Below are 22,741 nucleotides of genomic sequence, written 5' to 3'. Positions count from 1 at the left end.
TCTTCCAGAAAGAAGATGCGGGTTCAATTCCCAGCACCCACATGGAAGTTCACAACCAGCTGTAATGTAACTTCAGTTCCAGGGTATCTGATGCCCTCTTGAGGCCACTGGGCATTAAGTCTGCCCGTGGTACACAAACACTCATACAGCACTTTTTTTTTTTTTTTTTTTTTTTTTTTTTTTGAGAATAAAGTTTGCTATGTACTTTGGCTGGCCTGGAACTTGTTAGAGATCCCCCTGCATCTGTTTCCCCAGGGCTGGGATTAAAGGCATTCACCACCACATAAACTGTCCTGGGACATTGACTCACTATGGGCCTAGTAGTGGGGCTGAACAAACACCCTCCTCACTGGTGCTGCTGGTGGTTGAGATCTAGTCTCACACCTGAAGGGCAGCTCTGGCTTCTAGGGGCGCCTGGCTTGCCAGGCAGATGGCTAACAGTTCTGTAGGTAACCCCATTTGCCCATCCCTAGTCTGGGGCAAGAGGCCAGGGCGAAGTACAACCTGATCAATTACTCCAACCCTGTTTGTGGAGTTGCTATTTTGCATTTACCGCTGTTAGTTGGGGTCCACTATCCTGTAAAGACCATCGCAGGGGCAAGCGGCTGGCGAGCTGGAGTCAAGGAGGCCGGGATAGGGTGGTACCTGTCGTCTACAGTGCTGGTTTGGGTCCCTGAAACTATCAGTGAAGGTGGCTCGCCCCGCCCACTGCTGCCGGGAAAGGCCCCGCCCCTGGGCCAGTTAGTTCCCTGGACCAGTGCCCTGGGGGGCGGAGTAGGACGCCATTAGCCAGGCTTGTCAAGCTGCGTGTACTGTGCAGAATTGCGATGGAGCTGGACCTCGACGGGCGCGCGGTGGTGCGGCCACTGCTCACTGATCTCTACCAGGCCACCATGGCGCTGGGCTATTGGCGCGCAGGCCGGGCATGCGAGGCAGCAGAGTTCGAGCTCTTCTTCCGACAGTGCCCGTTTGGAGGCTCCTTTGCCTTGGCTGCCGGCCTGCGGGACTGCATGTGCTTCCTGCGCTCCTTCCGTCTGCAGGACGCAGGTAGCTCCGCAACCCGCCCTAGTACTCCTGGCTGGGAGAGAATCCCGCTCCCGCTCCGGTGCCCTCTAGATGTGCCCCTGACCTACCTGAGGGCTCCTACCTGCACTTGGCTGCCCAAGTCCTCCCCCAGACCACATGTATTCTCTATTGTCCCAGACGTGCAGTTCCTGGCTTCAGTGCTACCCCCAGACACTGACCCTGGGTTCTTCGAGCACCTTCGGGCCCTTGACTGCTCTGGGGTGACGGTGCGGGCCCTGCCAGAGGGTTCCCTCGCCTTCCCTGGCGTAAGTGTCCTGCGAGCTGCTGGGTGGGTTGGGAAGGGGAGGGGGTGGCCCAGGAGGTCCCGCTGTGGATCTAATTACTCGCCGCCGCCCCCGCAGGTGCCGCTGCTGCAGGTGTCTGGGCCCCTCCTTCTGGTACAGCTGCTGGAGACTCCGCTGCTGTGTCTGGTCAGTTACGCTAGGTGAGCGGAGTTCCTGAGAGATGCAGGCTGTCGGAAGCTCTGGGGGCTAAGCCGGCCCACTGGGGTGACTTTGCAACCCTCACCTGGGCTCTCCTCGCCTTTCACTCTCCACAGCCTCGTAGCCACCAATGCTGCTCGGCTTCGCCTGATTGCAGGGCCGGAGAAGAGACTGCTAGAGATGGGCTTGCGGCGAGCTCAGGGTCCAGATGGGGGCTTCACGGCCTCCATTTACAGCTACCTGGGCGGTGAGGCCTGGGAAAGGCATAGGTTGGGGAAGGGAAGGTACCATCATACGCGGAGTCCCCCAAGCCTGACTGCCTTCTCACCCAGGGTTCAACAGCAGCAGCAACACCCTTGCTGGACAACTGAGGGGTGTGCCGGTGGCAGGGACCCTGGCCCACTCCTTTGTCACTTCATTTTCGGGTAGTGAGGTGCCCCCCGACCCGGTTAGTACTGTTTTATTTTGTGTCAGGGTCTTATGTAGCCCAGATTGCTCTTGAAATCCTGATCCTCCATCTCAGTGTGTACTTCCCAGTCAGTACCTTTCTCAAACAAGCTCTACTGTAGAGGACAAGATCTCAAAACCAATTCCTATCCCACTAGGGTGGGCTGCACCCTGTTGTATACACTGACAGATACTGCCCTGGACTATTGGTCCAAGGCTGCAGTAGAAAGCTGGCGTTACGTGGCATCACCTTTGCCCTCAGGCCATGGTATACTGGCCCCTCCCAGGTTTTATGCTGTACTCTAGGATCATCTTTTACTAATCTCTTTCTACAGATGTTGGCTCCAGCTTCTGGTGAGGGCCCCGCAGTGGACCTGACGGCCAGTGTAAATTTGTGGCTGAAGCGTGTGTGCAGCTATCTGGGGTTGGAGGTGCAGGAGCCACATCCAGGGGAAAGGGCAGCATTTGTGGCCTATGCGTTGGCCTTTCCCCGGGCCTTCCAGGGCCTGCTAGATTCCTACAGTGTACGCAGGTGAGCTGGGAGCATTCTGTCAGGGTGGCCTCGGCAGAGCCACTGAGCTCCTGATCCCGCCCCCCCCTTTTTTAATGCAGGAGTGGTCTTCCCAATTTTCTGGCCATCGCCCTGGCATTGGGGGAGCTGGGCTACAGGGCAGTGGGCGTGAGGCTGGACAGTGGTGACCTGCTTCAGCAAGCTCAGGAGATCCGAGGGATCTTTCGAGCTGTTGGTGCCCAGTGAGTTCCCAATGAGGGGTGTGGTGTGCCTGCTAGAAACTCCTTGTGTGAGTCCCAGGGAGATGGGGTTAGGACAAGGAGGGATTGTCTCTCCTATAGTGAGACCATGGGCCTATGTCAGGGGCAACTGAAAAAGCCCTAGAAAGGAAGAGTAGGGTAGGACCATCAGGGGCTCCTAAGAAAAGGGCAGGTATAGGCATGGCTGATGGGGAGGGAGGGAGCAAGGGAAGAGGCCAGGGTGAATCAGGAGCATCGGAGGGGCTGCTGCCTGTGAGCCCATTACATGCAGGTTCCAGATGCCCTGGCTGGAGTCTGTTCCCATTGCAGTCAGCAACAACATTGACGAGAAGGAGCTAACACGACTGTCCCAAAAGGTAGTGTGGAAGGGGACAGGTGGAGGGCAGGCTAGGAGGCCCTGGCACCCTACAGGGGGCAGCTCGGCTCAGCGTCACCTCCTCTCCCCACAGGGCAGTGAGGTGAACGTCATTGGCATTGGCACCAGCGTGGTCACCTGTCCCAAACAGCCTTCTATGGGCTGTGTCTACAAAGTAAAGAGAGTGTTGGGCCCCAGGCGGGCAAGTCTGGAAGAACATGGGTGGTCAGGGGACAGGGGTCCAGCTATCTGAACACCCTATCATTGCAGCTGGTGTCTGTGGGAGGCCAGCCTCGAATGAAGCTGACAGAGGACCCCGAGAAGCAAACCCTACCAGGGAGCAAGGCTGCCTTCCGGTTCCTAGGCTCCGATGGTGATTCCCCTCCGCCTCTCCCTTGGTTCTTTTTCAAGTCTCCAGCCCCCGTTTGACATTATTCTTGCCTTTGCTCAGGGTCTTTCCTACTGGACCTACTGCAGTTAGCAGAAGAGCCCCCACCCAAGGCCGGGCAGGAACTCAGGGTTTGGCCCCGAGGGGCCCGGGAGCCCCGGACTGTGAAGCCAGCCCAGGTGGAGCCCTTGCTGCGACTCTGCCTGCAGCAGGGACAGGTGACTGCCCCCATCTGTGCCTTCACTTCCGCTGAGCTCCGATCCCCAGCCAGCATCTCTACCTTCCCCTTCCCCTCCCCTGCAGCTGTGTGAGCCACTTCCAACTCTCCATGAGTCCAGAACCTTTGCCCAGCAGTCCCTGAGCCGACTCAGCCCTGCTCATAAGCAGCTGCAGAACCCTACAGTGTATCCGGTAGGCTTGTCAGTGGCCTGCCCTGTGTATCCTTCCGTGCCCGGTGCCCCACTCCCCAACCCCAGCTTCCCGAATCCCTCTTTTCCTCTCTACAGGTCGCGCTGTCAGAGAAGCTGCGGGCACTGGTAGACCATCTGAGTGCTGGAGGGCCCTTGTAAAAATCACAGGGGTGGTGAACTGCCAGAAATAACATGACTCACTGTCCCCACAACTCGTCGTGTGTCGTTAGTTCACGGATTTCTGCTACTCACTTGACTTCTAGGGATGGGGCCGGAATTGAGTTGAGGCAGCTTAGGAACTGCTGGGCAAAAGTTCTGGACTCATCCAGGGATGAAAGTGGTTCACACAGCTGCAGGGGTGGGGAAGGGGCAGGGGAGGGTAGAGATGCTGGCTCGGGATCAGAGCTCAGTTGCGCTGGGAATCTGGAATAATGGGAAGTACAGGTCCAGCATGTGGGAAGGCAGCTATGGGGCTGGACTGTGGGGACCAGGTCTGGGTGGAGCAGCAGGGCCATGACACACAGAGGGTTTATGTTTACCTCTGTTTTGAGGATGTTATTGTGAAGGCCCTTACCTACTAGAAGCAAATAGGGGGTTCCTAAGGTTGAGGTGAAGTGTCAGAGTCTAATATAATAGCCTCAGGCTCCCATATCAACTAAGGACAACGTCCCCCATCAGTAGAAGTATCTCAAGCTTCCCATGCCAGCCCTGCATGACCTGTCATCTGTTCTAGGCCAATCAGGCCCTGGCCTCGGGTCTCAGCTTCTGACCCAATAACCAAGGGAGGAGGAGAAGCTTGGAAAAGCTGAGGCTCCAAGGGGCTGGCTCTATGAGGGCTGGAACTGCCTGGACACAACAAGCTAGGCAAGGCTCCAGAGGAACTGCCCCGGAGGAAGTGTCTTAGTGTTCTATTGCTGTGAAGAGACACCATGACCACGGCAACTCTTATAAAAGAAAGCATTCAATCGGGGGCTTGCTTACAGTTTCAGAGGCTACTCCATTATCATCATGGTGGGGAGCATGGTAACATACAGGCAGACAGGGTGCTGGAGAAGTAGCTGAGAGTTCTATATATATGCAGAAAGAGACACTAGGCTTGGCATGGGTTCTTGAAACCTCAAAGCCCATCCCCAGTGATGCACTTCCTCCAACAAGGTCACACCTCCTAGTCCTCCTTTCAAATAGTGCCGATCCCTGGTGACTAAGCATTCAAATGTATGAGTCCATGGGGACCATCTTATTCAAACCACCACAGGAGGTTCATGGCTTGGCAGGAGGCAGAGTTGGGGCTTGGGCAACCTGGGGTACATGAGCTCAAGAGGGTGAATGCCCACTACTTGGAAGACTTCCACATGCACTTCCGCCTGCCCAAGAAGACTGTCAGACCAGTTCATCCAGCTCCCCTGGCTTAGTTCTGGGGAGTGCCTATAGTGTGGTTGGGTGGAGAGGGGATTTAGGGCAGAGGTTGGGTCAGCTTTGGGGAACAAGAGTCTGGAAAGGGTGCCACTAAGGAACACAGTATACAGACACACTGCCTAGGCAGCCATGAGAAAAACAGTCTCACCTCAGAACCGTCAAGGATACGGAACGGCCCACGTCACAAATCACAACAGTGGGTACTTGCAAACATACTTAGGAGGCATCACCTGCCCTCATCACATTTGTTCCACACCCAAGTATCTTAAGTTCAGAGATGATGACAGTATCCGACCACACCCATTCCCAGGATGTCTGGCTGTGTGATAATACAGGGACCTACACCAACCCCTGACCCTACTAGGCCTCCTCAGAATGACCTAAAACTGCTCTGGGCCCCTCCCCTTCCTCCTCTTTATAGTCCACTATCTCCATGGGTACTGGTGGGCAGAGCCAATCATGTCATACTACTTGACTCCAGCAGCCTGGGCAGAAGAAACCCTTCATAAGCCCATGCTAGGATACTTCTGTGATTTCCCCAGCCAACCACTGGCACATGCTCAGACACGCACACACGTATATGCCTACGCCACCACGCCTGTCTGTAGGCCCGCCTGTGGGCCCGCCCGGGGCCTGATTCTAGGTCAGGTCTGGGCACAACTTCACTGGAAGAGTGGTGGCAGGTGACGCTGGTAGGAACACCATGGCTGGGGGTGTGTGGGGCCGGGGCCGGGATGGCCCTGTGGGATCCCTAACTCTTACAGCTCTAGCTGAAGGGATCCGGGCTAACCAGGGGCAGCCTGTGGGACCCTCTTCCACAGGCCCTCAGGCTGAGCCCCCGGAGCTTGGGCCTGAGGCTGAGATCTGCCCTCAAACACTCACCCCTGCCTTTGAGGCCCAGCCTGGGAATGAAGTGGTTGCCCCCACAGCTGGCAGTGGGAACTGTTCCCCACACGATGCCCAGGAGCCAGCCCCCGAGAGACCCTTCCAGGTGAGTATTGAGGAATGACAATAGATAATGCAAAGTTTGGCTGTTGTTCCCTTGAGCACTAGAAAGACAAGAAGTACTGGAGCTGGGGAAAGTATTAAGGGCAAAAGAGGGATAGAAAAAGATCACAGGGGAAGAGGGTGTGATATTGGAGGGAGGAGCAGGCTGGGGAACTAAGGAAGATAGCTGAGACAGGCTTGGGGACTCCATAAACTCCATGTTCCACGCCCTCCCTAGGCTTCCCAGTATTCCTGGGAGGAAGGAGCCCTTGCAGACCTTGCGTTGTATACAGCTGCCTGTCTGGAGGAGGCTGGCTATGCGGGAACCCAGGCAACAGCGCTCACTCTGTCCTCAGCCCTGGAAGCCCGGGGGCAACGACTGGAGGACCAGGTTAGCATCCTCACCCCCCACCCAGTGAATCCTGCAAAGCTTCCCTTCTGGGTAGGAGGAGAATACAAGCCTCAACCACACTCCCCCTAAAGGCGATTCTTCTGAGTGAAGGTGGGCGCCCGTGCAGGCAAGAGTTTCCTTTTGCGTTAAAGGGACCCTGACCACTTACATTTGTCCCCTTTACCCAGGTTCACGGTCTGGTGCGTGGGCTGCTGGCACAGGTGCCTAGCCTGGCGGAGGGGAGACCCCGGCGGGCAGCCCTACGGGTGCTGAGCGCACTGGCTCTGGAGCATGCGCAGGATGTGGTGTGTGCGCTGCTCCCCAGTTCTCTGCCCCCGGACCGGTAACCCGCCCCGCCCCCCTCCAGCCGCGCTGCCCCACGCGGCTTCCTTCCCCCTTCCCGCTTGATTGCTTAATCACAGAATGTGGTCCCTGAAGCACCGGGCTGTAAGGGAGCAGGGCCTCAGAATCCCCTCCCTTGACTGTTGTTGCAAGCACACCTTCCTGCTTTTTCCTGTGGATGTGGGTGGGGTAAGCAAGCAGGGTGGCTTGGATGCTTGGAAGCCTCTGGCTCTTTGAGTCATTTACCCCAGAAGTTATCTTTGGTATAACAAATTAAAATAGTGGTAGTGGTAGTGGTCAGGTCTGTTTCCTGTCCCTGACCTAACAGGGCTCAGTGTGGTCCAGATGGCTGCTGATCTCTGGGGCTGGCTCTGCTGTAGTCTGCATTTATTTTCTCTGCGCGATGTGGGCCAGTGGGAAAATGGTTTACATCAGGAGGCTTTTCCTAGGGTCCTAGTGGTAGTCTTCCCTGAGGATTCCATGCAGCTCCTCCTCACTATGTGGCCCTTCACCCCCCTAGGGCAGCCGCTGAGCTGTGGCGAAGCCTAAGCCGGAACCAGCGTGTAAATGGCCAGGTGCTGGTGCAACTGCTGTGGGCACTGAAGGGCGCAGCTGGTCCTGAGCCTGAGGCTCTGGCGGTAAGTGGCTCCAGGAGGTGCCTTCAGGGGGCGTGGCCCAGCCACAAACAGCCAAAGAGTAGCTTTGTGATCGTGGGACTACAGATTAGCTCCGGAGGCACACTTGTGCGGGATGTCCTGCACACATCCAAATTTGGCCGAGTTCCGAGGATGGGCTCACTTGATCTGCAGGCCACACGCGCTCTTGGGGAGATGTTGGCAGTCTCTGGCTGCGTGGGAGCCACTCGGGGTTTCTACCCTCACCTGCTGTTAGCCCTGGTCACACAGCTGCATGAGCTGGCTCAAGGGGTCCATTCCCCTGACAGCCCTAAGGTTTGGGAGCCTTCTCACCGAGGGCCACCTCACAGCCACGCCAGGTGAGAAGGTACATTGGGGTAAGAGAGGGATGGAACAGGCCCTTCTCACCCTCACTGCCCACTGCCCTACTGTTCCCACCTCCAGCTGCACCGTGGAGGCCCTGAAGGCCCTGCTCACAGGGGATGGTGGCCGAATGGTGGTCACATGCATGGAGCAAGCAGGAGGCTGGAGGAGACTGGTAGGAGCCCACACGCACCTGGAGGGTGTCCTGCTGCTGGCCAGGTGAGGAGACACCCTAGGACAGCACCACAGGAGGAGGCTCCCTGCTGGCCAGGTGCGGTGGTGACATGGAGGAGGTGGTGGGGATGAGCCCTTCCAAGTGAAGGAAGAGCTGCCTTTTACCCTTCTCCAGTGCCATGGTGGCGCATGCCGATCACCATCTGCGAGGCCTTTTTGCAGACTTGCTTCCTCGGCTACGAAGTTCCAATGACCCGCAGCGCCTCACAGCTATGGCCTTCTTTACTGGGGTGAGCCTGCTTCCCAGAACGGTAGTGAGGGGTGACTGTCCCCACGACGCAGAGAAGCGCTGACTCTATGTCCCTTGCCTAGCTGTTGCAGAGCCGGCCCACTGCACGGCTCTTACGGGAGGAAGTCATCCTGGATCGGCTTCGAACTTGGCAAGGCGACCCAGAGCCCACCGTGCGCTGGCTAGGCCTACTTGGTCTTGGCCACCTGGCAATGAATCGTGGGAAGGTGCCAATCCGGTAGTGCCGGGCGGGCCAGGTGGGTCGTAGGCCGAGTCTGGAAGGGTCGGGCCCACAGTCCTGTCTTTACAGATAAGGCATGTGAACACGCTGCTGCCGGTGCTCCTTAGAGCGCTGGGCGAAGGCGATGCGCGGCTCGTGGATGCTGCTCTAGGTGCACTCCGGAAACTACTCCTGCAACCGGGAGCACCGGTGAGGCTCCTCAGCTTCGAGCTGCGACCACGCCTCCCGCCGCTACTGGACGACGTGAGCAAAACCCTGCCCTGTGGTCCCACCGTGTTCTGCTTGGAATTATCCACAGATGTGCAGTCCCACCCACAGGCTCTCCTCAGGCTCTCCCTAGGGTGCCCACCCAGTTGCCTGTGGTCCTGACATCAGATCGAGGCTTAATCTGAAGCCCGGATCAGCCCCCCCCCCCCCCCCCCCCCCAGCCTTCTTTGCACTGACCTCCTGTCCCACTCTTGCTTCCTTGAGTTCTGATTGTATTTTCACATGAAGGCTCGGGACTCTGTCCGTGCTTCAGCGGTAGGACTTCTTGGAACGCTGGTGCGGCGGGGTCAGAGAGGGCTCCGGCTGGGGCTTCGGGGACCCCTGCGGAAATTGGTGCTGCAGAGTCTGGTGCCGTTATTGTTACGCCTACACGACTCCAGCCGGGACGCTGCTGAGGTCGGTATTCTGTCCCATATCTGTCTCATCCAGTACTTCCACTCCTCCGCTGTGGCCTCTCTGAAGGTTTCAAGCCAGGGACAAGGACCTCAAGGACTCCTAGGTCCAGGTCTTCTTCCCTTGGGCTCTTGTACTAAGCGCTTCACCCTGGCCTTTGCCAGCCTTTTCTGGCCACAATCCCTCTTCTTCCACCGCTTACCATCTTCTGGACCCCTAACGCTGCTTGTTTCCTCCGTTGCAGAGCTCAGAGTGGACATTAGCTCGCTGTGACCAGGCCCTTCGATGGGGCCTGCTGGAGGAGATGGTCACTGTGGCTCACTATGACAGCCCCGAGGCTCTCAGCCGTGTCTGCCACCGCCTGGTTAGTAGAGAAAGCACCGTGATGGAGAGAGGGTGTGGTCAGCTTGTCCCGGGATTCTATAGACCACGCCCCCTCCACCTGAGCTAAACATGACCACCATGCTCCTATGAGGCCAGTCCATAGCCTTTGCTCATGCTGTCTGCTCCAGCCTCTTTTCCAAGAGGAATGATACTTCTGTGCTGTCACGAGCCTTTGTGTTCCTAGGTTCAGCGATATCCAAGCCATGTTAAGCATTTCCTGAGTCAGACCCAGGGCTACCTGCGGAGCCCACAGGACACCTTGCGCCGCGCAGCCACGGTGCTCATAGGTGAGGCAGTCCTACCCACGCGGCTAGGGCTCTGAGAGCGGAGCCGACCTCTTCTAGGGTTGGGCCAGACCTCACTGGTTTGCTTTGGTACAGGCTTCCTCGTCTATCATGCTAGCCCCCGTGGAGTCAGTCAGGACCTGTTGGACTCTCTGTTCCAGGGTGAGGACTAGATCTGCCGTGGGGTGGAATACTGGAAAGATGGAGGATGCTGGAGAGGAGTGGACAAGACAGAATGGGTGAGGGCCGGCCCCAGGCTCCTCTGCCATGCATCCTAAGTGCCCCTTTATACAGACCTAGGACAGCTGCAGGGCGACCCGGAGTCTGCGGTTTCCGCGGCAGCGCACGTGTCTGCCCAGCAGGTGGCGCTGCTTGCCCGGGCGCAGGTCCGACCTCGCCGCTCCAGCCTCTTACGCTTCATCCGCCATCACTCATACCCTACAAGGCCCCATCCACTCTATGACGATAGTCCGTTCCTACGCCGGAGCCTTGCAGGCCGATGGAGCTGTCCTGAACCTCGGTGAGCCAGGCCCGGTATCCAGATTCATGGGCACACGCTATCCATGCTGTCACCTATAGCAGATCTGCAGAAGAGGCTCTATTCGGGTCCCCCTGGGCCTGGTGCTGGATGGACACTGGCGCTCATTGCCCTTAACTACTTTCTATGGGCCCACCATGTGACAGCTGCGTGGCGGATGGCACGTTCCATCCCAAGTCCCTCTTGTAGTGTTGGTATTTATTCTCTGCTAGGCCAGTTCTGTCAGTTCCCTGGAGTGTGTGCCCTCTGCCCTAGCTTGGACTTGGCGCCTGTCTGGAATAGCCGCTGCTTCCCAAGCGAGAGTCTGATGGAAGCACTGAAGTTGATGCCACCATAGGCTGCCCGGGCCGCTTCCTCCGGCTCAGTTTGCATAGCTACGGTTGTACCTGTCATGGCTTTCCTAGTTATGCCATCCGTCTGTCGTCCCTGAGTCAGACTTCTTCCAGCCGCTATTCCTTACAGCTGTCCTGGGTTATGTCCCCAAGAGGCATTGACCTGCTCTCCTGTCCATCCCTACTCCTTTGGATAACCTATCCATTTCCTACTCCGCCCGACTCATGTCAGAACCACCTGTACAATGGTGTTCTCTAGAAGGTATCTCTAACATCCCTTTGTGCTGGAGAGCCCAAGGCAGGATTGTATCCGTGGGTTGAGGTATGGGAAGCAGGCACTCCACACCCACCAGACTGTGAATGGGTATGTCATTACCCACTGTCCCGTACGGGGCTCAAATGGAAGGCATAGCTGGACAGACAGGAGGAGTCAGCCATAGTTGTGACCCCACCCCTCAGCACTTGCCTAGGAGCTTCCTCCACTTCAAATGCGTACCTCAGGCTGCAGGGTGAGGACAAACACAGGCTATGCACAGGGTGCTCATGAGTGGGGAGCTGTTTCCCCACCCTGGAATCTGTCTGGGACAAGCACGGGGTCCTGTTCACCTCTGCTTCCCTGGCACCTACATGGAAGGTGTGCAGAATAAACATGACTGGGGTTGGATGACTGTCTCAGAGAGTGGTTGTGATGAGCTGGGCCCTGCACAAGATGCAGCTTGGCTCGTGGTGAGCAAAGCAGTGAGCAGCAGGACGACTGTAAGGGAGGGGCTGGGGAGATGGCTTAGTGGTTAAGGACACTTGGTGCTGTAGCTCCAGTTCCCAGGACCAGCTTCTGCAGAAAGCCTTCCCACTGCAAGTCTGGCAGCTAGGGGTTGGAGCCTGAACTGTGCCTCACTTTTCCTTTATATGGGGGGGGGGGGGGGGGGGCGGTTTACAAAACAGGGTTTCTCTGTGTTGCCCTGGCTGGCCTCAAACTCACAGAGATCCACCTGCCTCTGCCCCTCTAGTGCTGGGATAAAAGGCCTGTGCCTTTTTTTTTTTTTAAAGTGTTTTGTGTTTTGTTTGTTTTGTTTGTGGTACCCTCCCTTTCCACACCTCCCACACACACACACACCTCCCATCCCCCCCCCCCCCCTTGTAGGCCCAGCCAATCTCCTGTTTCAAATACTCTCACATGGGCCCTTTCACTGGAGATCTCACTAGACCTTCCCCTGGGCTTTGGGTGTGGTTGGCAAGACCTGCCAATGTTCTGCCCTCCAGGACCTAAGAGTCCTGGAAGCATTACTGTGGTACCATGCTTTCTAGGATTTGGGTTGCTTCCGTTCTGTTCACTCAGCCTTGCCTTCCAGGAGTTTCTCAAGGACTTCTGGGTAAGATGGCTGTCCTGGCTAATTTTATGTCAACTTGACAATAAGGTAGAGTCATCTGAAAGGAGGGGACCTCAATTGAGAAAATGCCTCCATAGGATCCAGCTGAAGGGCATTTTCTTAATTAGTGATTGATGGGGAAGGATCCAGCCCATTGTGAGTGGTGCCATCGCCTGGGTTTGTGGTCCTGGATTCTATAAAAAAAGCAGGCTGGATGCCAGGCGGTGGTGGCACACGCCTTTAATCCCAGCACTGGGGAGGCAGAGGCAGGCGGATCTTTGTGAGTTTGAGGCCAGCCTGGGCTACCAAGCGAGATCCAGGGAAGGTGCAAAGCTACACAGAGAAACCCTGTCTCGAAAAACCAAAAAATGAAAAAAAAAGCAGGCTGGGCAAGCCATGATGAGCAAAGTCAATAAGCGGTACTCCTCCATGGTCTCTGCATCAGCTCCTGGCTCCTGCCCTGTTTGAGTTCCTGCCCTGACTTCCCTCAGTGAAAGGCCATCATCTGGAAGTGTAATCTGCAATAAACCCTTTCCTCCCCAAATGGCGTTGGTCATGGTGTTGTATCTTAGCAATAGAAACCCTAATTAAGACAATGGCAGAACAGTGGCTGCCTCTGTGAGGTTGGGGAGACTTAATTGGCCTGCCATATCTGGGAGAAAGAAGGCCCAGAAAAACAGATATGGGGAGTGGGAGGCCCAGACACTAGCTGGCAGAAGTGTGTAGATAGTAGGAGGCTGGTTCAGATCAGAAGATGCCTAAGGGAAACAGTAACAAAAAACTGCCATCCCCCTCTGCCCCGCAGAGTTCCTCTGTGTAACTCTGGCTGTCCTGGAACTGGCTCTGTAGACCAGGCTGGCCTTGAACTCACAGAGATCTGCCTGCCTCTGCCTCCCAAGTGCTGGGGTTAAAGGTGTGCGCCGCCGCCGCCGCCGCCGCCGCCGCCGCCGCCGCCACCACCACCACCACCACAACCCGGCAACTTTTTTTTTTTTTTTTTTTTTTTTAGCTGAGGATCGAACCCAGGGCCCCAACCCTGTTTTTGTTTTTTATTCCCCTGTATTCATCTAATTTTGTAGCTGAGCTTTTTCACTATTGGGAAATCTTGTTTTGTTTTTGTTTTGTTTTGTTATGGGTTTTTTGGTTTGTTTGAGATTTCACTATGTATCCCTGGCTGGCCTAGAACTCACAGAGATCTGCCTTCCCCTGCCTCCTGAAAGCTGGTTTTAAATGTCCAGCTAAACCTATCTTTTAAAATAGGAATAAAGACATCCTAAGGCGAGCACAGGCTAAAGCAGTTGGTGACTGCTGGGTTAGCAGTGCAGAAGACACTTAGAGAACACTCTCTAAGAGGAAAAAGCAAACCTCAATTACAAGAGCACAGGAAAGGATACATTTCCTGAGAGGAACAGCAGAGCAAAAGGCCCCACCCACCCAGTCTAGCAAGCCAGCAATAGCCTGATATTAATAGGGAAGAAAATCACAACCAACAATCCAGCTGATCACAAAACAGTTACAAGGGTTTGTACACATATCTCAAAACTAAGCTTAAATGTACATGGATAAAACTTACCAATGAGGGAGACTGACCAATGAGATTATAGAACTAGATCCAGCCGTATATTTCTCCAAGAAGCACATGCATTGTTCAAGATGTCCAGGGATGATAGCTAAGTAGGGGAAGCAACCCATCAAATGAAAGGAAGCTGAGCACAACTGATATGGCTAATCTCATAAGCTTCCAAACAGAATTACATAGCAGGCCACTGGATATTAGTAAGGGGAAATGTCTATCTAGAAGATGTAGTAATTGGAAATATGAAGGCAGCAAGTGTTGGGTTTCATAAGACAAACATGAATAGACATATAAGGTCAGATAGGGCCAGATAGATTAATGGTGGGTGGTTTCACTATCCCACGCTCATCTCTAGATAGGGCATCCAAATGATAATGAAAGAACCCTCAGTGCTGAACTCTGCAATAGAAGAAATGGACTTAAATGGAATGACAGAATAGTCCATGCAACAGACACAGAATGCACGCTTTTCTCAGGACACCGTGGAAACGTCTCTAAGACTACAAATCAACTCTTTCCAAATACAAAATGATCAAATAATCTCTTGTATTTTATCAGATTATAGTGGAGTGAGGAATCAGTAATAAGAAAAACAACAGAAACTGTACAAATACATGGAGAGTGAATAACACCTTTCAATGACCAGTGGGCCACTGAAGAAATCAAGGAAGGAATTAGAAAGTTTCTAAAACTAAGTGAAAACGAAACACAAGTTACCAGAATTTGAGATGCAGGTATGTACACGAGGGCTTTTTGGAGGATGCGAGCAAGGTGAGGAGGTGAGCTACTTGCTATTCTGCCTCTCTGAGGAGCAGAATTCCACCTCAACCTTTGAATCTTGAGTTCTTTAGAGGTAAAGAGATTTAGTTAAGTTCCCTTCATAGCTTTGAAAGAATCAGTGCCTACGGGAACAGACATCTAATTTTTGATAAATGTTTCAAAAATATACATGAGAAAAAAAAAAGACAGCCCCTTTAACAAATTGTTCTGAAAACACTTGATTTCTCCATGTTACAGAAGGAAACTAAGCCTGGCATGGTGGTGCACACCTTTAATCCCAGCACTCAGAAGACAGAGGCAGGGTGATATCTGTGAAATTTGAGGCCAGCCTGGTTTATATAGCAAGATCCTGGACAGCCGGAGGTACATAGTAGAGAGACCTTGTGTGGTGATAGTCTGTTTGTGCTCTAACAATAAAACTTGCCTGGAGATCAGAGTAGGGAGCTAGTCACTGGAGGCCAGGCAGTGGTAGCACACACCTTCAATCTCAGCACTTGTGATCTCATGCCTTTGATCCCGGTACTTGGGAGACACATGCCTTTAATCCCAGCACTTGGGCGGAGGAAACAGGAAGTGGGCGGAGAGAGGAAGTGATAAGGCAGGGTGGGGACAGGAGCTTGGCCTTTTTTATTCTGAGGATTCAGTAGAGTAAGAAGTGGCTGTGGCTTGTTCCTTTGTCTCTCTGATCTGAGTGGCCATGGTCATTCATGGTGTCTCCTCACATCAATAGAACAGTGACCACAACAAAACGCTCCAGCTACAGTGGAATGTTCAGTACCTCTGCATAGTAAATCCTGAAAGTTGCATGTCTGCGGTGTGCCAGGAAGAAGGGGACTCCGCTGCTGCTTCTACTTCTTGGCAAGCTAAGGCTGAGCTACACTGTGTAGGTGGTGTAGCCCCCACCAAGTACCAACACACTTTTCCTGGCTGTACAAGTTCCCAGAGGTGACCATAACATCTTGGCCTCATCACTTAGGGACGTCTCTCCCTAATCACAGAGCCCATGGGCTGCTAAACCTTGTGAAGAATGGACTCCTCCATGCCATGAAATCTGTTGAATTCCCAGAATCTGCCTGTCTGTAGGTCACATTTGTATGCCTGTAGCATTGTCACAGAGCATGGGTCTGCTACCTTACCTGTGTGCCCCAAATCCCCTGAAGCAGAGGGTCGTCCTGACCTAAGTATAGACTTACTCCTAACCTGTTCTGTGCATCTTTTCTAGGAAAGTATGTGTGTGGGGGGGGGGGGCATGCTGGGGTATGACCTTGTCTACACACAAGTGCTGTGTAACTGTTTCCTCCTTCGGGGAAGTTCAAGACAGGAAGTAAGTCAGATTTACTGGGCCCATCCCTCCCCAAGAGTGTATGAACGGTAAAGACTGCAAACAGTCACTCCCAGAGAAGGCCACTTGTCCAGCAGAAGCAGAGACCAACAGAACTGCCTGGAAGAAACAAAGCCGAGCTGCCTGAAAGAGGCACCAATAGAACCTCCTAGAAAGGTCACTCTGGGTTGGGGACTTAGCTCAGTGGTAGAGCGCTTGCCTAGCAATAAAGGTGTGTGCCACCACAAAAAAAAAAAAAAAAAAAAAAAAAAAAGAAAGAAAGAAAGAAAGAAAGAAAGAAAGGTCACTCTCCAGGCTGGTGAGCTGTCTGTAGGTTGTACAGTGTGCCCCAGGTGTCCAGATTTTATGACCTGTCACCCATGCTGGTGAGGCCTGTTGGTATTACGGCTGTCTTTGAGTCATTATCTCTGCTCCTCACCCATATTCCTGTGAGTAATCGCAATACAATTAATTGGTTACCAAGTTGGACTTTGGTCATATCCAAGTTTTGGCCTGCCGTTGGTTCTCTAACTGGGATAAGTAGACGTTGGTTCCTGTCTCCCTGGGAAAAATCTGTCACACAACAGGGCAGGCTCGCTTGGGCCTCACAGGTTGGCAGGAGTAAGGTGATGGCCTTCATAGCCATCTTGCTTCTGTGTGGGCAGACCCCACTCCTACCCATCCTGCCGATGATCCAGGACCCCTCAAAAATGCAGTCACATCCAAGTAGTGGTGGCACATGCCTTTTATCCCGGCACTCGGGAGGCAGAGGCAAGCAGATTTCTGTGAGTTCGAGGCCAGCCTGCTCTACAGAAAAAGTTCCAGGACAGTCAGGGAACAAGAGAGAAACCCTGCCTCGAAAAACCAAAACCAACCAAACACACACAACAAACAACCAACAACAAAAAACAAACTCGGTTGCTATTCTTTTCTTTGTACATTTATTGAGTTTTCCCAACTCGTGGGCCTGCGTCATTGCATGTTAGCTCTATGGCTGAGTTAGGCTCTTGGCTTTCCTAGTAAGGCTTTGCAAGGCAAGATTCTACCCTGGGTGGAGGGTGGGACCTGAGGATGTTGGGGGAAGGGAGGCATACAGGCTAGAAAGGTTCCTGGCTTAGACTTGACAGCAGGGCCAAGGAGGCATAGAGCGCACACGTGGGGCCCTGAGACTTTGGTTCCCAGAGCACCTGGGGAGTGTCTACCCTCAGCGTTAGGCCACATTCTTCTAGCAAGACCCAGGTGGGAGCCTCCTCATCCCAGCTGTTGCCAAGGAGACTGAGGGGCAGGGACATAGAGATCGGCTCCTGCCATGGGGTGCTCCGCTCCAAGATATGCTCCACCTACCAGCAAAGGAGGGTAAGAGGTTGTAGGTGGTAGACCTGTAGCCTGAGCCCCAAGGCTGCAGCACATGCCAGTGTCAACCTTCCGGGATGTACCCAGGGCCCCACTGCATCCCCAATGCCATGGCCTCTCACCAACTCCAGCTGCTTCAACAGCATCGTTGTTTCCAGAGCCTCCGCCAGCAGCTTCTGCTGGGTTTCACTCAGCACTGAGAAGAGATTGGGGCTGAAAGAGGGTTCTGGAATGCCCAAAATGGAACCCAGTCCTCCCTGCCTGTCCCATACTAATCTAATCCTCCATGGGCTGCTCACCATTCAGTGCTCCCAAGAGGTAGAAGACAGGCGCAGCAAGTTCCAGTACCAGTTCGCCAGAGGGAAGCACCAGACACTCGAGGATGCTGCCTGCTGGGCCATCCAGAGGTTCCACCTGTCCACCACGGCACACGCCCTGCTCCAGCTGAGGCATAGGTGGGGTAAGTGAGGCTGGGCACGCCTGGGTAGGCCCTGTCCACCTCCCACACTCTCACTCACTGAGGCCTCCAAGGCTTCCATGCTGGGTTGGTCGTGCAAGAGTCTCCCGAGGTCCTCTAATAGTTGTTGTCTTAATTCCGTTTCTAAGTGCCTCAGTTCTGCAGAGCCAGCCTTCACCTCTGCACGCAGGCCTTGAAAGTCTTCTCTGGTCGCCTGTTCCTCATGGATTCCATCTGTAGGGACAGAGGGCAGCAGCACCCGATGCCTATGAGGTCTTGGGGAACTCTAGGAGGAGTAGATTCAGGGAGCAGAGGAGTCTCACGGTGCATAAGTGGGTACTGACCTGTCAGGAGCTTGAGTGGCACACACAAGGATTGCAGTGCGGTGAGCAGGCTAAAGGCGTGCCGCTTCTGGCCGTCCTCTCTTCTGTGGCCTAGGCAGGGCATGAGGATGGTGGAAGGGGGAAAGGCTGAGATTTTCCCTGGATTCTCCCAGCTCCATCTCTCCTGTACTGCTGGCAGCCCAGGGCAGATGGAAAGCTAAACAGGCCCAACACACTTTACCCTTTGTGTGTGTGTATGTGTGTGTGTGTGTGTGTGTGTGTGTGTGTGTGTGTGTGTGCTCACCTCCACTGGAGGCTGGCCACCTCATGCACTGAGTATGGAACACTTCATAGCTAACAGATATGTGGGACCAGAGGGGCCTTACTTGATGAGGGTAGCTCAAAGGTCCTCTTCTTATCATCAGGAAAGAGAATGATATCTGCCAGCAGGAAAAAGTAAAGAGGTCACCAACTCCCTTATCAACAGGGCTCTTGGGACCTCATGAGGGATTGCCCCTATCACCCACACCTCAGTGCCTGGCACACTTGACCACCCTGTCTGGGACATTATGCAGCCAGATGCCCATTGCATCACTTGGTTAGCTGAAGCATCCCAGACTTCCTGCTTCCTGGCCAGGTAGTCTGGGCTCTAGAGACAGGCCCTTGATCCTACACTCACCCCATGTAGGGTCAATGAGCAGCTGGGCCACCCGGAATGCAAGGATGCTGCCTGCAGGAATGGTCACCATCTTCTTCTGGCTTAGGTGGCCCTTGCTTTCACCCTGAAGGATGGATATAGGCTCAGGGATGTAGAGTGAATTACTGTGGGTGAGTCCTGGTGAGAGGCTCATAGTGGCCAATCCAGGCTTTAGCAGTTGCAGCTCACTGGGCAAGGGAGGCTATGGGTTGCTTCTGGAAGGGTCTTGGAAGAGCCTAGACCAGCTAATTGCATAGGAGGCTGTTCCGTGGCCTCTTAAGATTCATGTCATAGCTCTGTGCTCAAGGCAGGGCCTAGGGCTAGCCACACACCTGCAAGCATGTGACTCCAGGCAGTGCAAACTGGCCTGAGCCCTCCCGTTCATGGGTCCGGGTGACTTGCACCTCCTCCAGTGTCTGCAGCACCTCTGTCACCACGAACACATCGTCTCCACGACTCCGAAGCTGTTGCAGGATTTTATGCTCAGGCTGCTGCAGGTGCCTACAGAAAGAGTGCTGGGGCTTGCCCACCATAGACTAGCTCCCTTTCCTACCACCTGATGACAGGTGGGACGAAAAGGCTAGGGAGAGCCAGGCGGTGGTGGCACACGCCTTTAATCCCAGCAATTGGGAGGCAGAGCCAGGAGGATCTCTGTGAGTTCGAGGCCAGCCTGGGCTACTAAGTGAGTTCCAGGAAAGGCACAAAGCTACACAGAGAAACCTTGTCTCGAAAAACAAAAGCAAACAAACAAAAGAACCAGAACCAAACAGTGTCTAGGTGGTTGTGGAAGTGGACACACGTGCCCGTGGAGAGATTCCATTCTGTACTGTTCATAAACTTCCAAGTCCACTTCACTCCTTTCTCATAGCAGCAAGGAGCTCAGCCTGATCCTTAAGACACAGCCCTGGCAGCTGAGGCTGACTGGCTCAAGCAATGTCCTTCCCAACCTGCCATTGTTCATAACACTCCCTTCCTCTGGGACTTCCCTTGCTCAGGGCTGAGAGGTACTGCTGCAGAACCCTCCTGATGCCCAGCACCCAGCCGACTTCGCATGGCTGCTCAAGGTCAGAGAGCCCTCCTCATCCCTGCAAGGGGCTCACCTCTCTTGTTGCATGACCTCCCAGGTGTTCTGAGTCACACGCAGTATACACACGTTCATGGAGGCACTGCAGCTGCCAGACATGGCAGCCGCGCCAGAAATCTTCCCCTGGTCCATGCTTGCCAGCGCCACACGGCCCTGCACGTTCCCATCAACGGCATCAGAGATTTGGAAGCGGCCACAGCATTCGGGTTCTGAAGCAAGACTGGATCTAAGGTTCGAATACACTAGCCACTGCCTCGCCTTTCCTCCGTAGCAGTGGGTCCTTTAAAGAACTCCCTCCTCTGGAAAAGGGGCCAGAGCTGGCGGAGCAAGGGGGCAGAGCTGATAGAGGACATGAGGAGGACAGGCTGGGCTTAGCCCCTGCCCTTCTACTCAATCTGGGGGCTCAGCATGGGGGAAGAAGGGAGCAGGGAGAGAGATACCTGGTTCTGGAGCATTGGGTTCCAGGATGTCTTTGATTGACAGGTTGACACACTTATAACGGGATTTCCAGAACCATGAGCTTGAGAGTTTCCTGCTCAGGAGGCTGTAGGGTCTGAAGCTGGTGGAGTTCCGAAGGCTGTCCACTGGGATGAGGTCTCCTCTGCAGTCCAGCTCTTTGATGGCACTCTTGACCACCTCCTCAAAGGCCGATGGCATGATTCTGAGGGCAGATAGATCGCTCCTCTTAGTTGCCTCCAGCACTTGCTAATGCTATCCCTCCAAAGTGGCCTTGCCTTGCTAGTCCTGACACATTCTGACTGACCACTCTATCAACACAGACCCAGTGTTCACTTTGTGGCTCACTTGTCTGTCTCTCCCTGGAGCCATGGGCACTGGAGAGAGGAAGCAGCCTATAGCAGGTCCTGTGCTAGCCCCACCATCAATTCCTGTGTGTGTAGCCCTTGGCCATCTGTTAAGGCCTGGGACATCCTGTTGCCCTCCTTGGCTGAGGACCAAGGCCGGGGAGGGAACACAAGCCCCCACTTCTGGGATATTTGGCACAGGAACCCACAGCAAAGCCAACGTTCAGATTTCAGTGGTTTCCTCCAAGGCTCTCTCTTATGCACAGTTCCATGAGACAAGTGTCCTGGATGAACTTTCATGGGTCAGACAGAGTTCAAAACAGGCCCAGGACAGACAGACAACTGTTTAGTGTGGAGAAGCAGTCCTACCCCTAGGAAAATGGGTTCCTGGGGCCTGCTGATGGTGGAGAGTGAGCCAGGAAGGCACTTGCAGGACAGGGAGGGATTTGTGGGCCAGGGAATCAGCATGAGGCCCAGAAGCCTAGAAAGTCAAGCCCAAACCAGGCTGGCCCCACTGTCTGAGCTAGTGGGTGGCCTTCATAGAGGCTATGCCCTAGATGCTAGAGTGTCCACAAGCTATCTGGTATAGTGGGGTTTCTAGGAAAGGCTGCATCCCCCACCCGACAAACAGGCTTCTGGGCCATAGAGCAGACATAGCCAGAGGAAGAGAAGCTGGACTCTGGGAGGGCTGAGTAGAAGGGAGGCTCACCTCGATCTTCAGATCTTCACCTCTACTTAAGGTGCCTGGGCCCACCAAGCAAAGCGAGGAAGTGCTGGAGTCCAGGGAAGGGTCTCTGGTCTGCTCAGCCGGGGAGCCACGAGATCTCAGCTGCTAGGAGGCGCCAGGACACAAAAGTGAAACTGTGAAGCCAGCCGCGGTCCCTACGCAGAGGCACGTCCAAGGAGCCCTCCCTCCCTCCCGGAACAGCTGAACAGCCCAACAGCTGCAGTCTGGCTGCCCCAGCCTCCTCCTCTTCCCGGGAGCTCACCCGGACTGCGGGAAGCACCTCTGTTCTCAGTAACGGGGGAGCTTCGGTTTCCTCTGGTCCTGGTACCTAAAACGGCGCAGCACTTTTTCTTTCTTAAACATCTGGGCAGTAGTAAAATATCTAAGTGGACTTCTGCAGAGATACACAACTGCGCAAATTGTCCAACAAGCACATCATTAGTTATCAGGAAAATGCAAATCAAAACTAGATAGCATCAAGGCTGGCTTTCATCCTAAGTAACTAGTAGTAAGAACGTGGAGAAACAAACCTGGGGGCCCTTGCAGGCAAACGGCGCGGCAGAGCAGCTTTAGAATACGTTGGCAGTTTTTCAAACAGGTGTATGTTTAGTTACCAGGTGACCTAGGGATTGGACTTTTAGGTGCATATCCAAAGCAAGATGTTAGCGAGGAAGAGGAAGAGGAGGAAGAGGAGGAGGAGAAGGAAGAGGAGGAGGAGGAGGAGGAGGAGGAGGAGGAGGAGGAGGAGGAGGAGAAGAAGAAGAAGAAGAAGAAGAAGAAGAAGAAGAAGAAGAAGGTTGTGCCTGTTAAAAGTGAAGCATTAGCCTAAAAAGCAAACAAGAGGTCAAACAAATATGTATACACCAATGTTTACGGTAGCATTTACATTTTCTCTTTAGATTTTTACATTTTTATTTTATGTGTGTGAGTGTTTTGTCTGCATGTATGCACCTGCACCATATGTGGGTGCTGGAAACTGAGCCCCGGTCCTCCAGAAGAGCAGCAAGTGCTGTTAACCACCAAAGCAGTCCCCATGGTGGCATTTTAAAGAGTCAAACAGATAACCCTTAAATAACCTGAATGTCCATCAATTCATACACAGATAAGGAAAAAAATAGTATTTCTTTTTTTTTTTTTTTTTTTTTTTTTTTTTTTTTTTTTTTGGTTTTTCGAGACAGGGTTTCTCTGTGTAGCTTTGTGCTTTCCCTGGATCTCACTTGGTAGACCCGGCTGGCCTCGAACTCACAGAGATCCACTTGCCTCTGCCTCCCGAGTGCTGGGATTAAAGGCGTGTGCCACCACCGCCCAGCATAAAATAGTATTTCTGTATAGTATTTT

At 53.9% G+C, this 22,741-nt stretch overlaps 3 protein-coding genes across 3 annotated transcripts; 2 read left to right on the top strand and 1 right to left on the bottom strand.

Moving 5' to 3' along the window:
- The first annotated feature begins 543 nt into the window (after positions 1 to 543).
- Naprt (nicotinate phosphoribosyltransferase) lies at positions 544 to 4,091 on the top strand. Its single transcript, XM_036208294.1, has 13 exons — positions 544 to 1,047; positions 1,204 to 1,331; positions 1,428 to 1,510; positions 1,625 to 1,755; positions 1,841 to 1,956; positions 2,291 to 2,487; positions 2,568 to 2,708; positions 2,998 to 3,082; positions 3,176 to 3,256; positions 3,352 to 3,454; positions 3,533 to 3,687; positions 3,773 to 3,880; positions 3,976 to 4,091. Exons 1-13 carry the CDS (start codon positions 828 to 830, stop codon positions 4,036 to 4,038), a joined length of 1,611 nt encoding a protein of 536 aa, XP_036064187.1. The 5' UTR covers positions 544 to 827; the 3' UTR covers positions 4,039 to 4,091.
- A 1,865-nt stretch (positions 4,092 to 5,956) lies between these two features.
- Mroh6 (maestro heat like repeat family member 6) lies at positions 5,957 to 11,446 on the top strand. The gene is made up of 14 exons (XM_036209042.1): positions 5,957 to 6,286; positions 6,521 to 6,673; positions 6,862 to 7,016; positions 7,536 to 7,653; positions 7,825 to 8,009; positions 8,095 to 8,232; positions 8,363 to 8,477; positions 8,560 to 8,703; positions 8,787 to 8,960; positions 9,213 to 9,380; positions 9,622 to 9,741; positions 9,946 to 10,048; positions 10,142 to 10,207; positions 10,340 to 11,446. Exons 1-14 carry the CDS (start codon positions 5,999 to 6,001, stop codon positions 10,567 to 10,569), a joined length of 2,157 nt encoding a protein of 718 aa, XP_036064935.1. The 5' UTR covers positions 5,957 to 5,998; the 3' UTR covers positions 10,570 to 11,446.
- A 5,435-nt stretch (positions 11,447 to 16,881) lies between these two features.
- Gsdmd (gasdermin D) lies at positions 16,882 to 21,553 on the bottom strand. The gene is made up of 11 exons (XM_036208396.1): positions 21,386 to 21,553; positions 20,314 to 20,534; positions 19,890 to 20,082; positions 19,122 to 19,290; positions 18,772 to 18,874; positions 18,479 to 18,532; positions 18,114 to 18,203; positions 17,831 to 18,003; positions 17,612 to 17,756; positions 17,435 to 17,508; positions 16,882 to 17,299 (listed from the first exon to the last, which is right to left on the bottom strand). The coding sequence occupies exons 2-11, from the start codon at positions 20,528 to 20,530 to the stop codon at positions 17,057 to 17,059; spliced, it is 1,461 nt and encodes a 486-aa protein (XP_036064289.1). The 5' UTR covers positions 20,531 to 20,534; positions 21,386 to 21,553; the 3' UTR covers positions 16,882 to 17,056.
- Positions 21,554 to 22,741: the final 1,188 nt, after the last annotated feature.

This window comes from Onychomys torridus, chromosome 16 (assembly GCF_903995425.1).
Source record: "Onychomys torridus chromosome 16, mOncTor1.1, whole genome shotgun sequence".
NCBI classification, from domain to species: domain Eukaryota; kingdom Metazoa; phylum Chordata; class Mammalia; order Rodentia; family Cricetidae; genus Onychomys; species Onychomys torridus.
Note: the sequence above shows the minus strand (reverse complement) of the source record. Positions and strands in the feature narration are given on the sequence as shown.

What these genes read in the sequence shown, in the direction of transcription:
- Gsdmd (XM_036208396.1), bottom strand. Translation starts at nt 20,530, where the DNA reads ATGCCATCGGCCTTTGAGGAGGTGGTCAAGAGTGCCATCAAAGAGCTG. An exon ending in GCTCATTGACCCTACATGGG is followed by an intron (nt 18,533 to 18,771) that starts GTGAGTGTAGGA and finishes TCCTGCTGGCAG; the next exon opens with ATATCATTCTCTTTCCTGAT. An exon ending in TGTTGAAGCAGCTGGAGTTG is followed by an intron (nt 17,300 to 17,434) that starts GTGAGAGGCCAT and finishes CTTTGCTGGTAG; the next exon opens with GTGGAGCATATCTTGGAGCG.
- Mroh6 (XM_036209042.1), top strand. Translation starts at nt 5,999, where the DNA reads ATGGCTGGGGGTGTGTGGGGCCGGGGCCGGGATGGCCCTGTGGGATCC. An exon ending in GCCGTGTCTGCCACCGCCTG is followed by an intron (nt 9,742 to 9,945) that starts GTTAGTAGAGAA and finishes TTGTGTTCCTAG; the next exon opens with GTTCAGCGATATCCAAGCCA. An exon ending in CGCAGCCACGGTGCTCATAG is followed by an intron (nt 10,049 to 10,141) that starts GTGAGGCAGTCC and finishes GCTTTGGTACAG; the next exon opens with GCTTCCTCGTCTATCATGCT.
- Naprt (XM_036208294.1), top strand. Translation starts at nt 828, where the DNA reads ATGGAGCTGGACCTCGACGGGCGCGCGGTGGTGCGGCCACTGCTCACT. An exon ending in GTTCCCTCGCCTTCCCTGGC is followed by an intron (nt 1,332 to 1,427) that starts GTAAGTGTCCTG and finishes CCGCCCCCGCAG; the next exon opens with GTGCCGCTGCTGCAGGTGTC. An exon ending in GATTCCTACAGTGTACGCAG is followed by an intron (nt 2,488 to 2,567) that starts GTGAGCTGGGAG and finishes TTTTTAATGCAG; the next exon opens with GAGTGGTCTTCCCAATTTTC.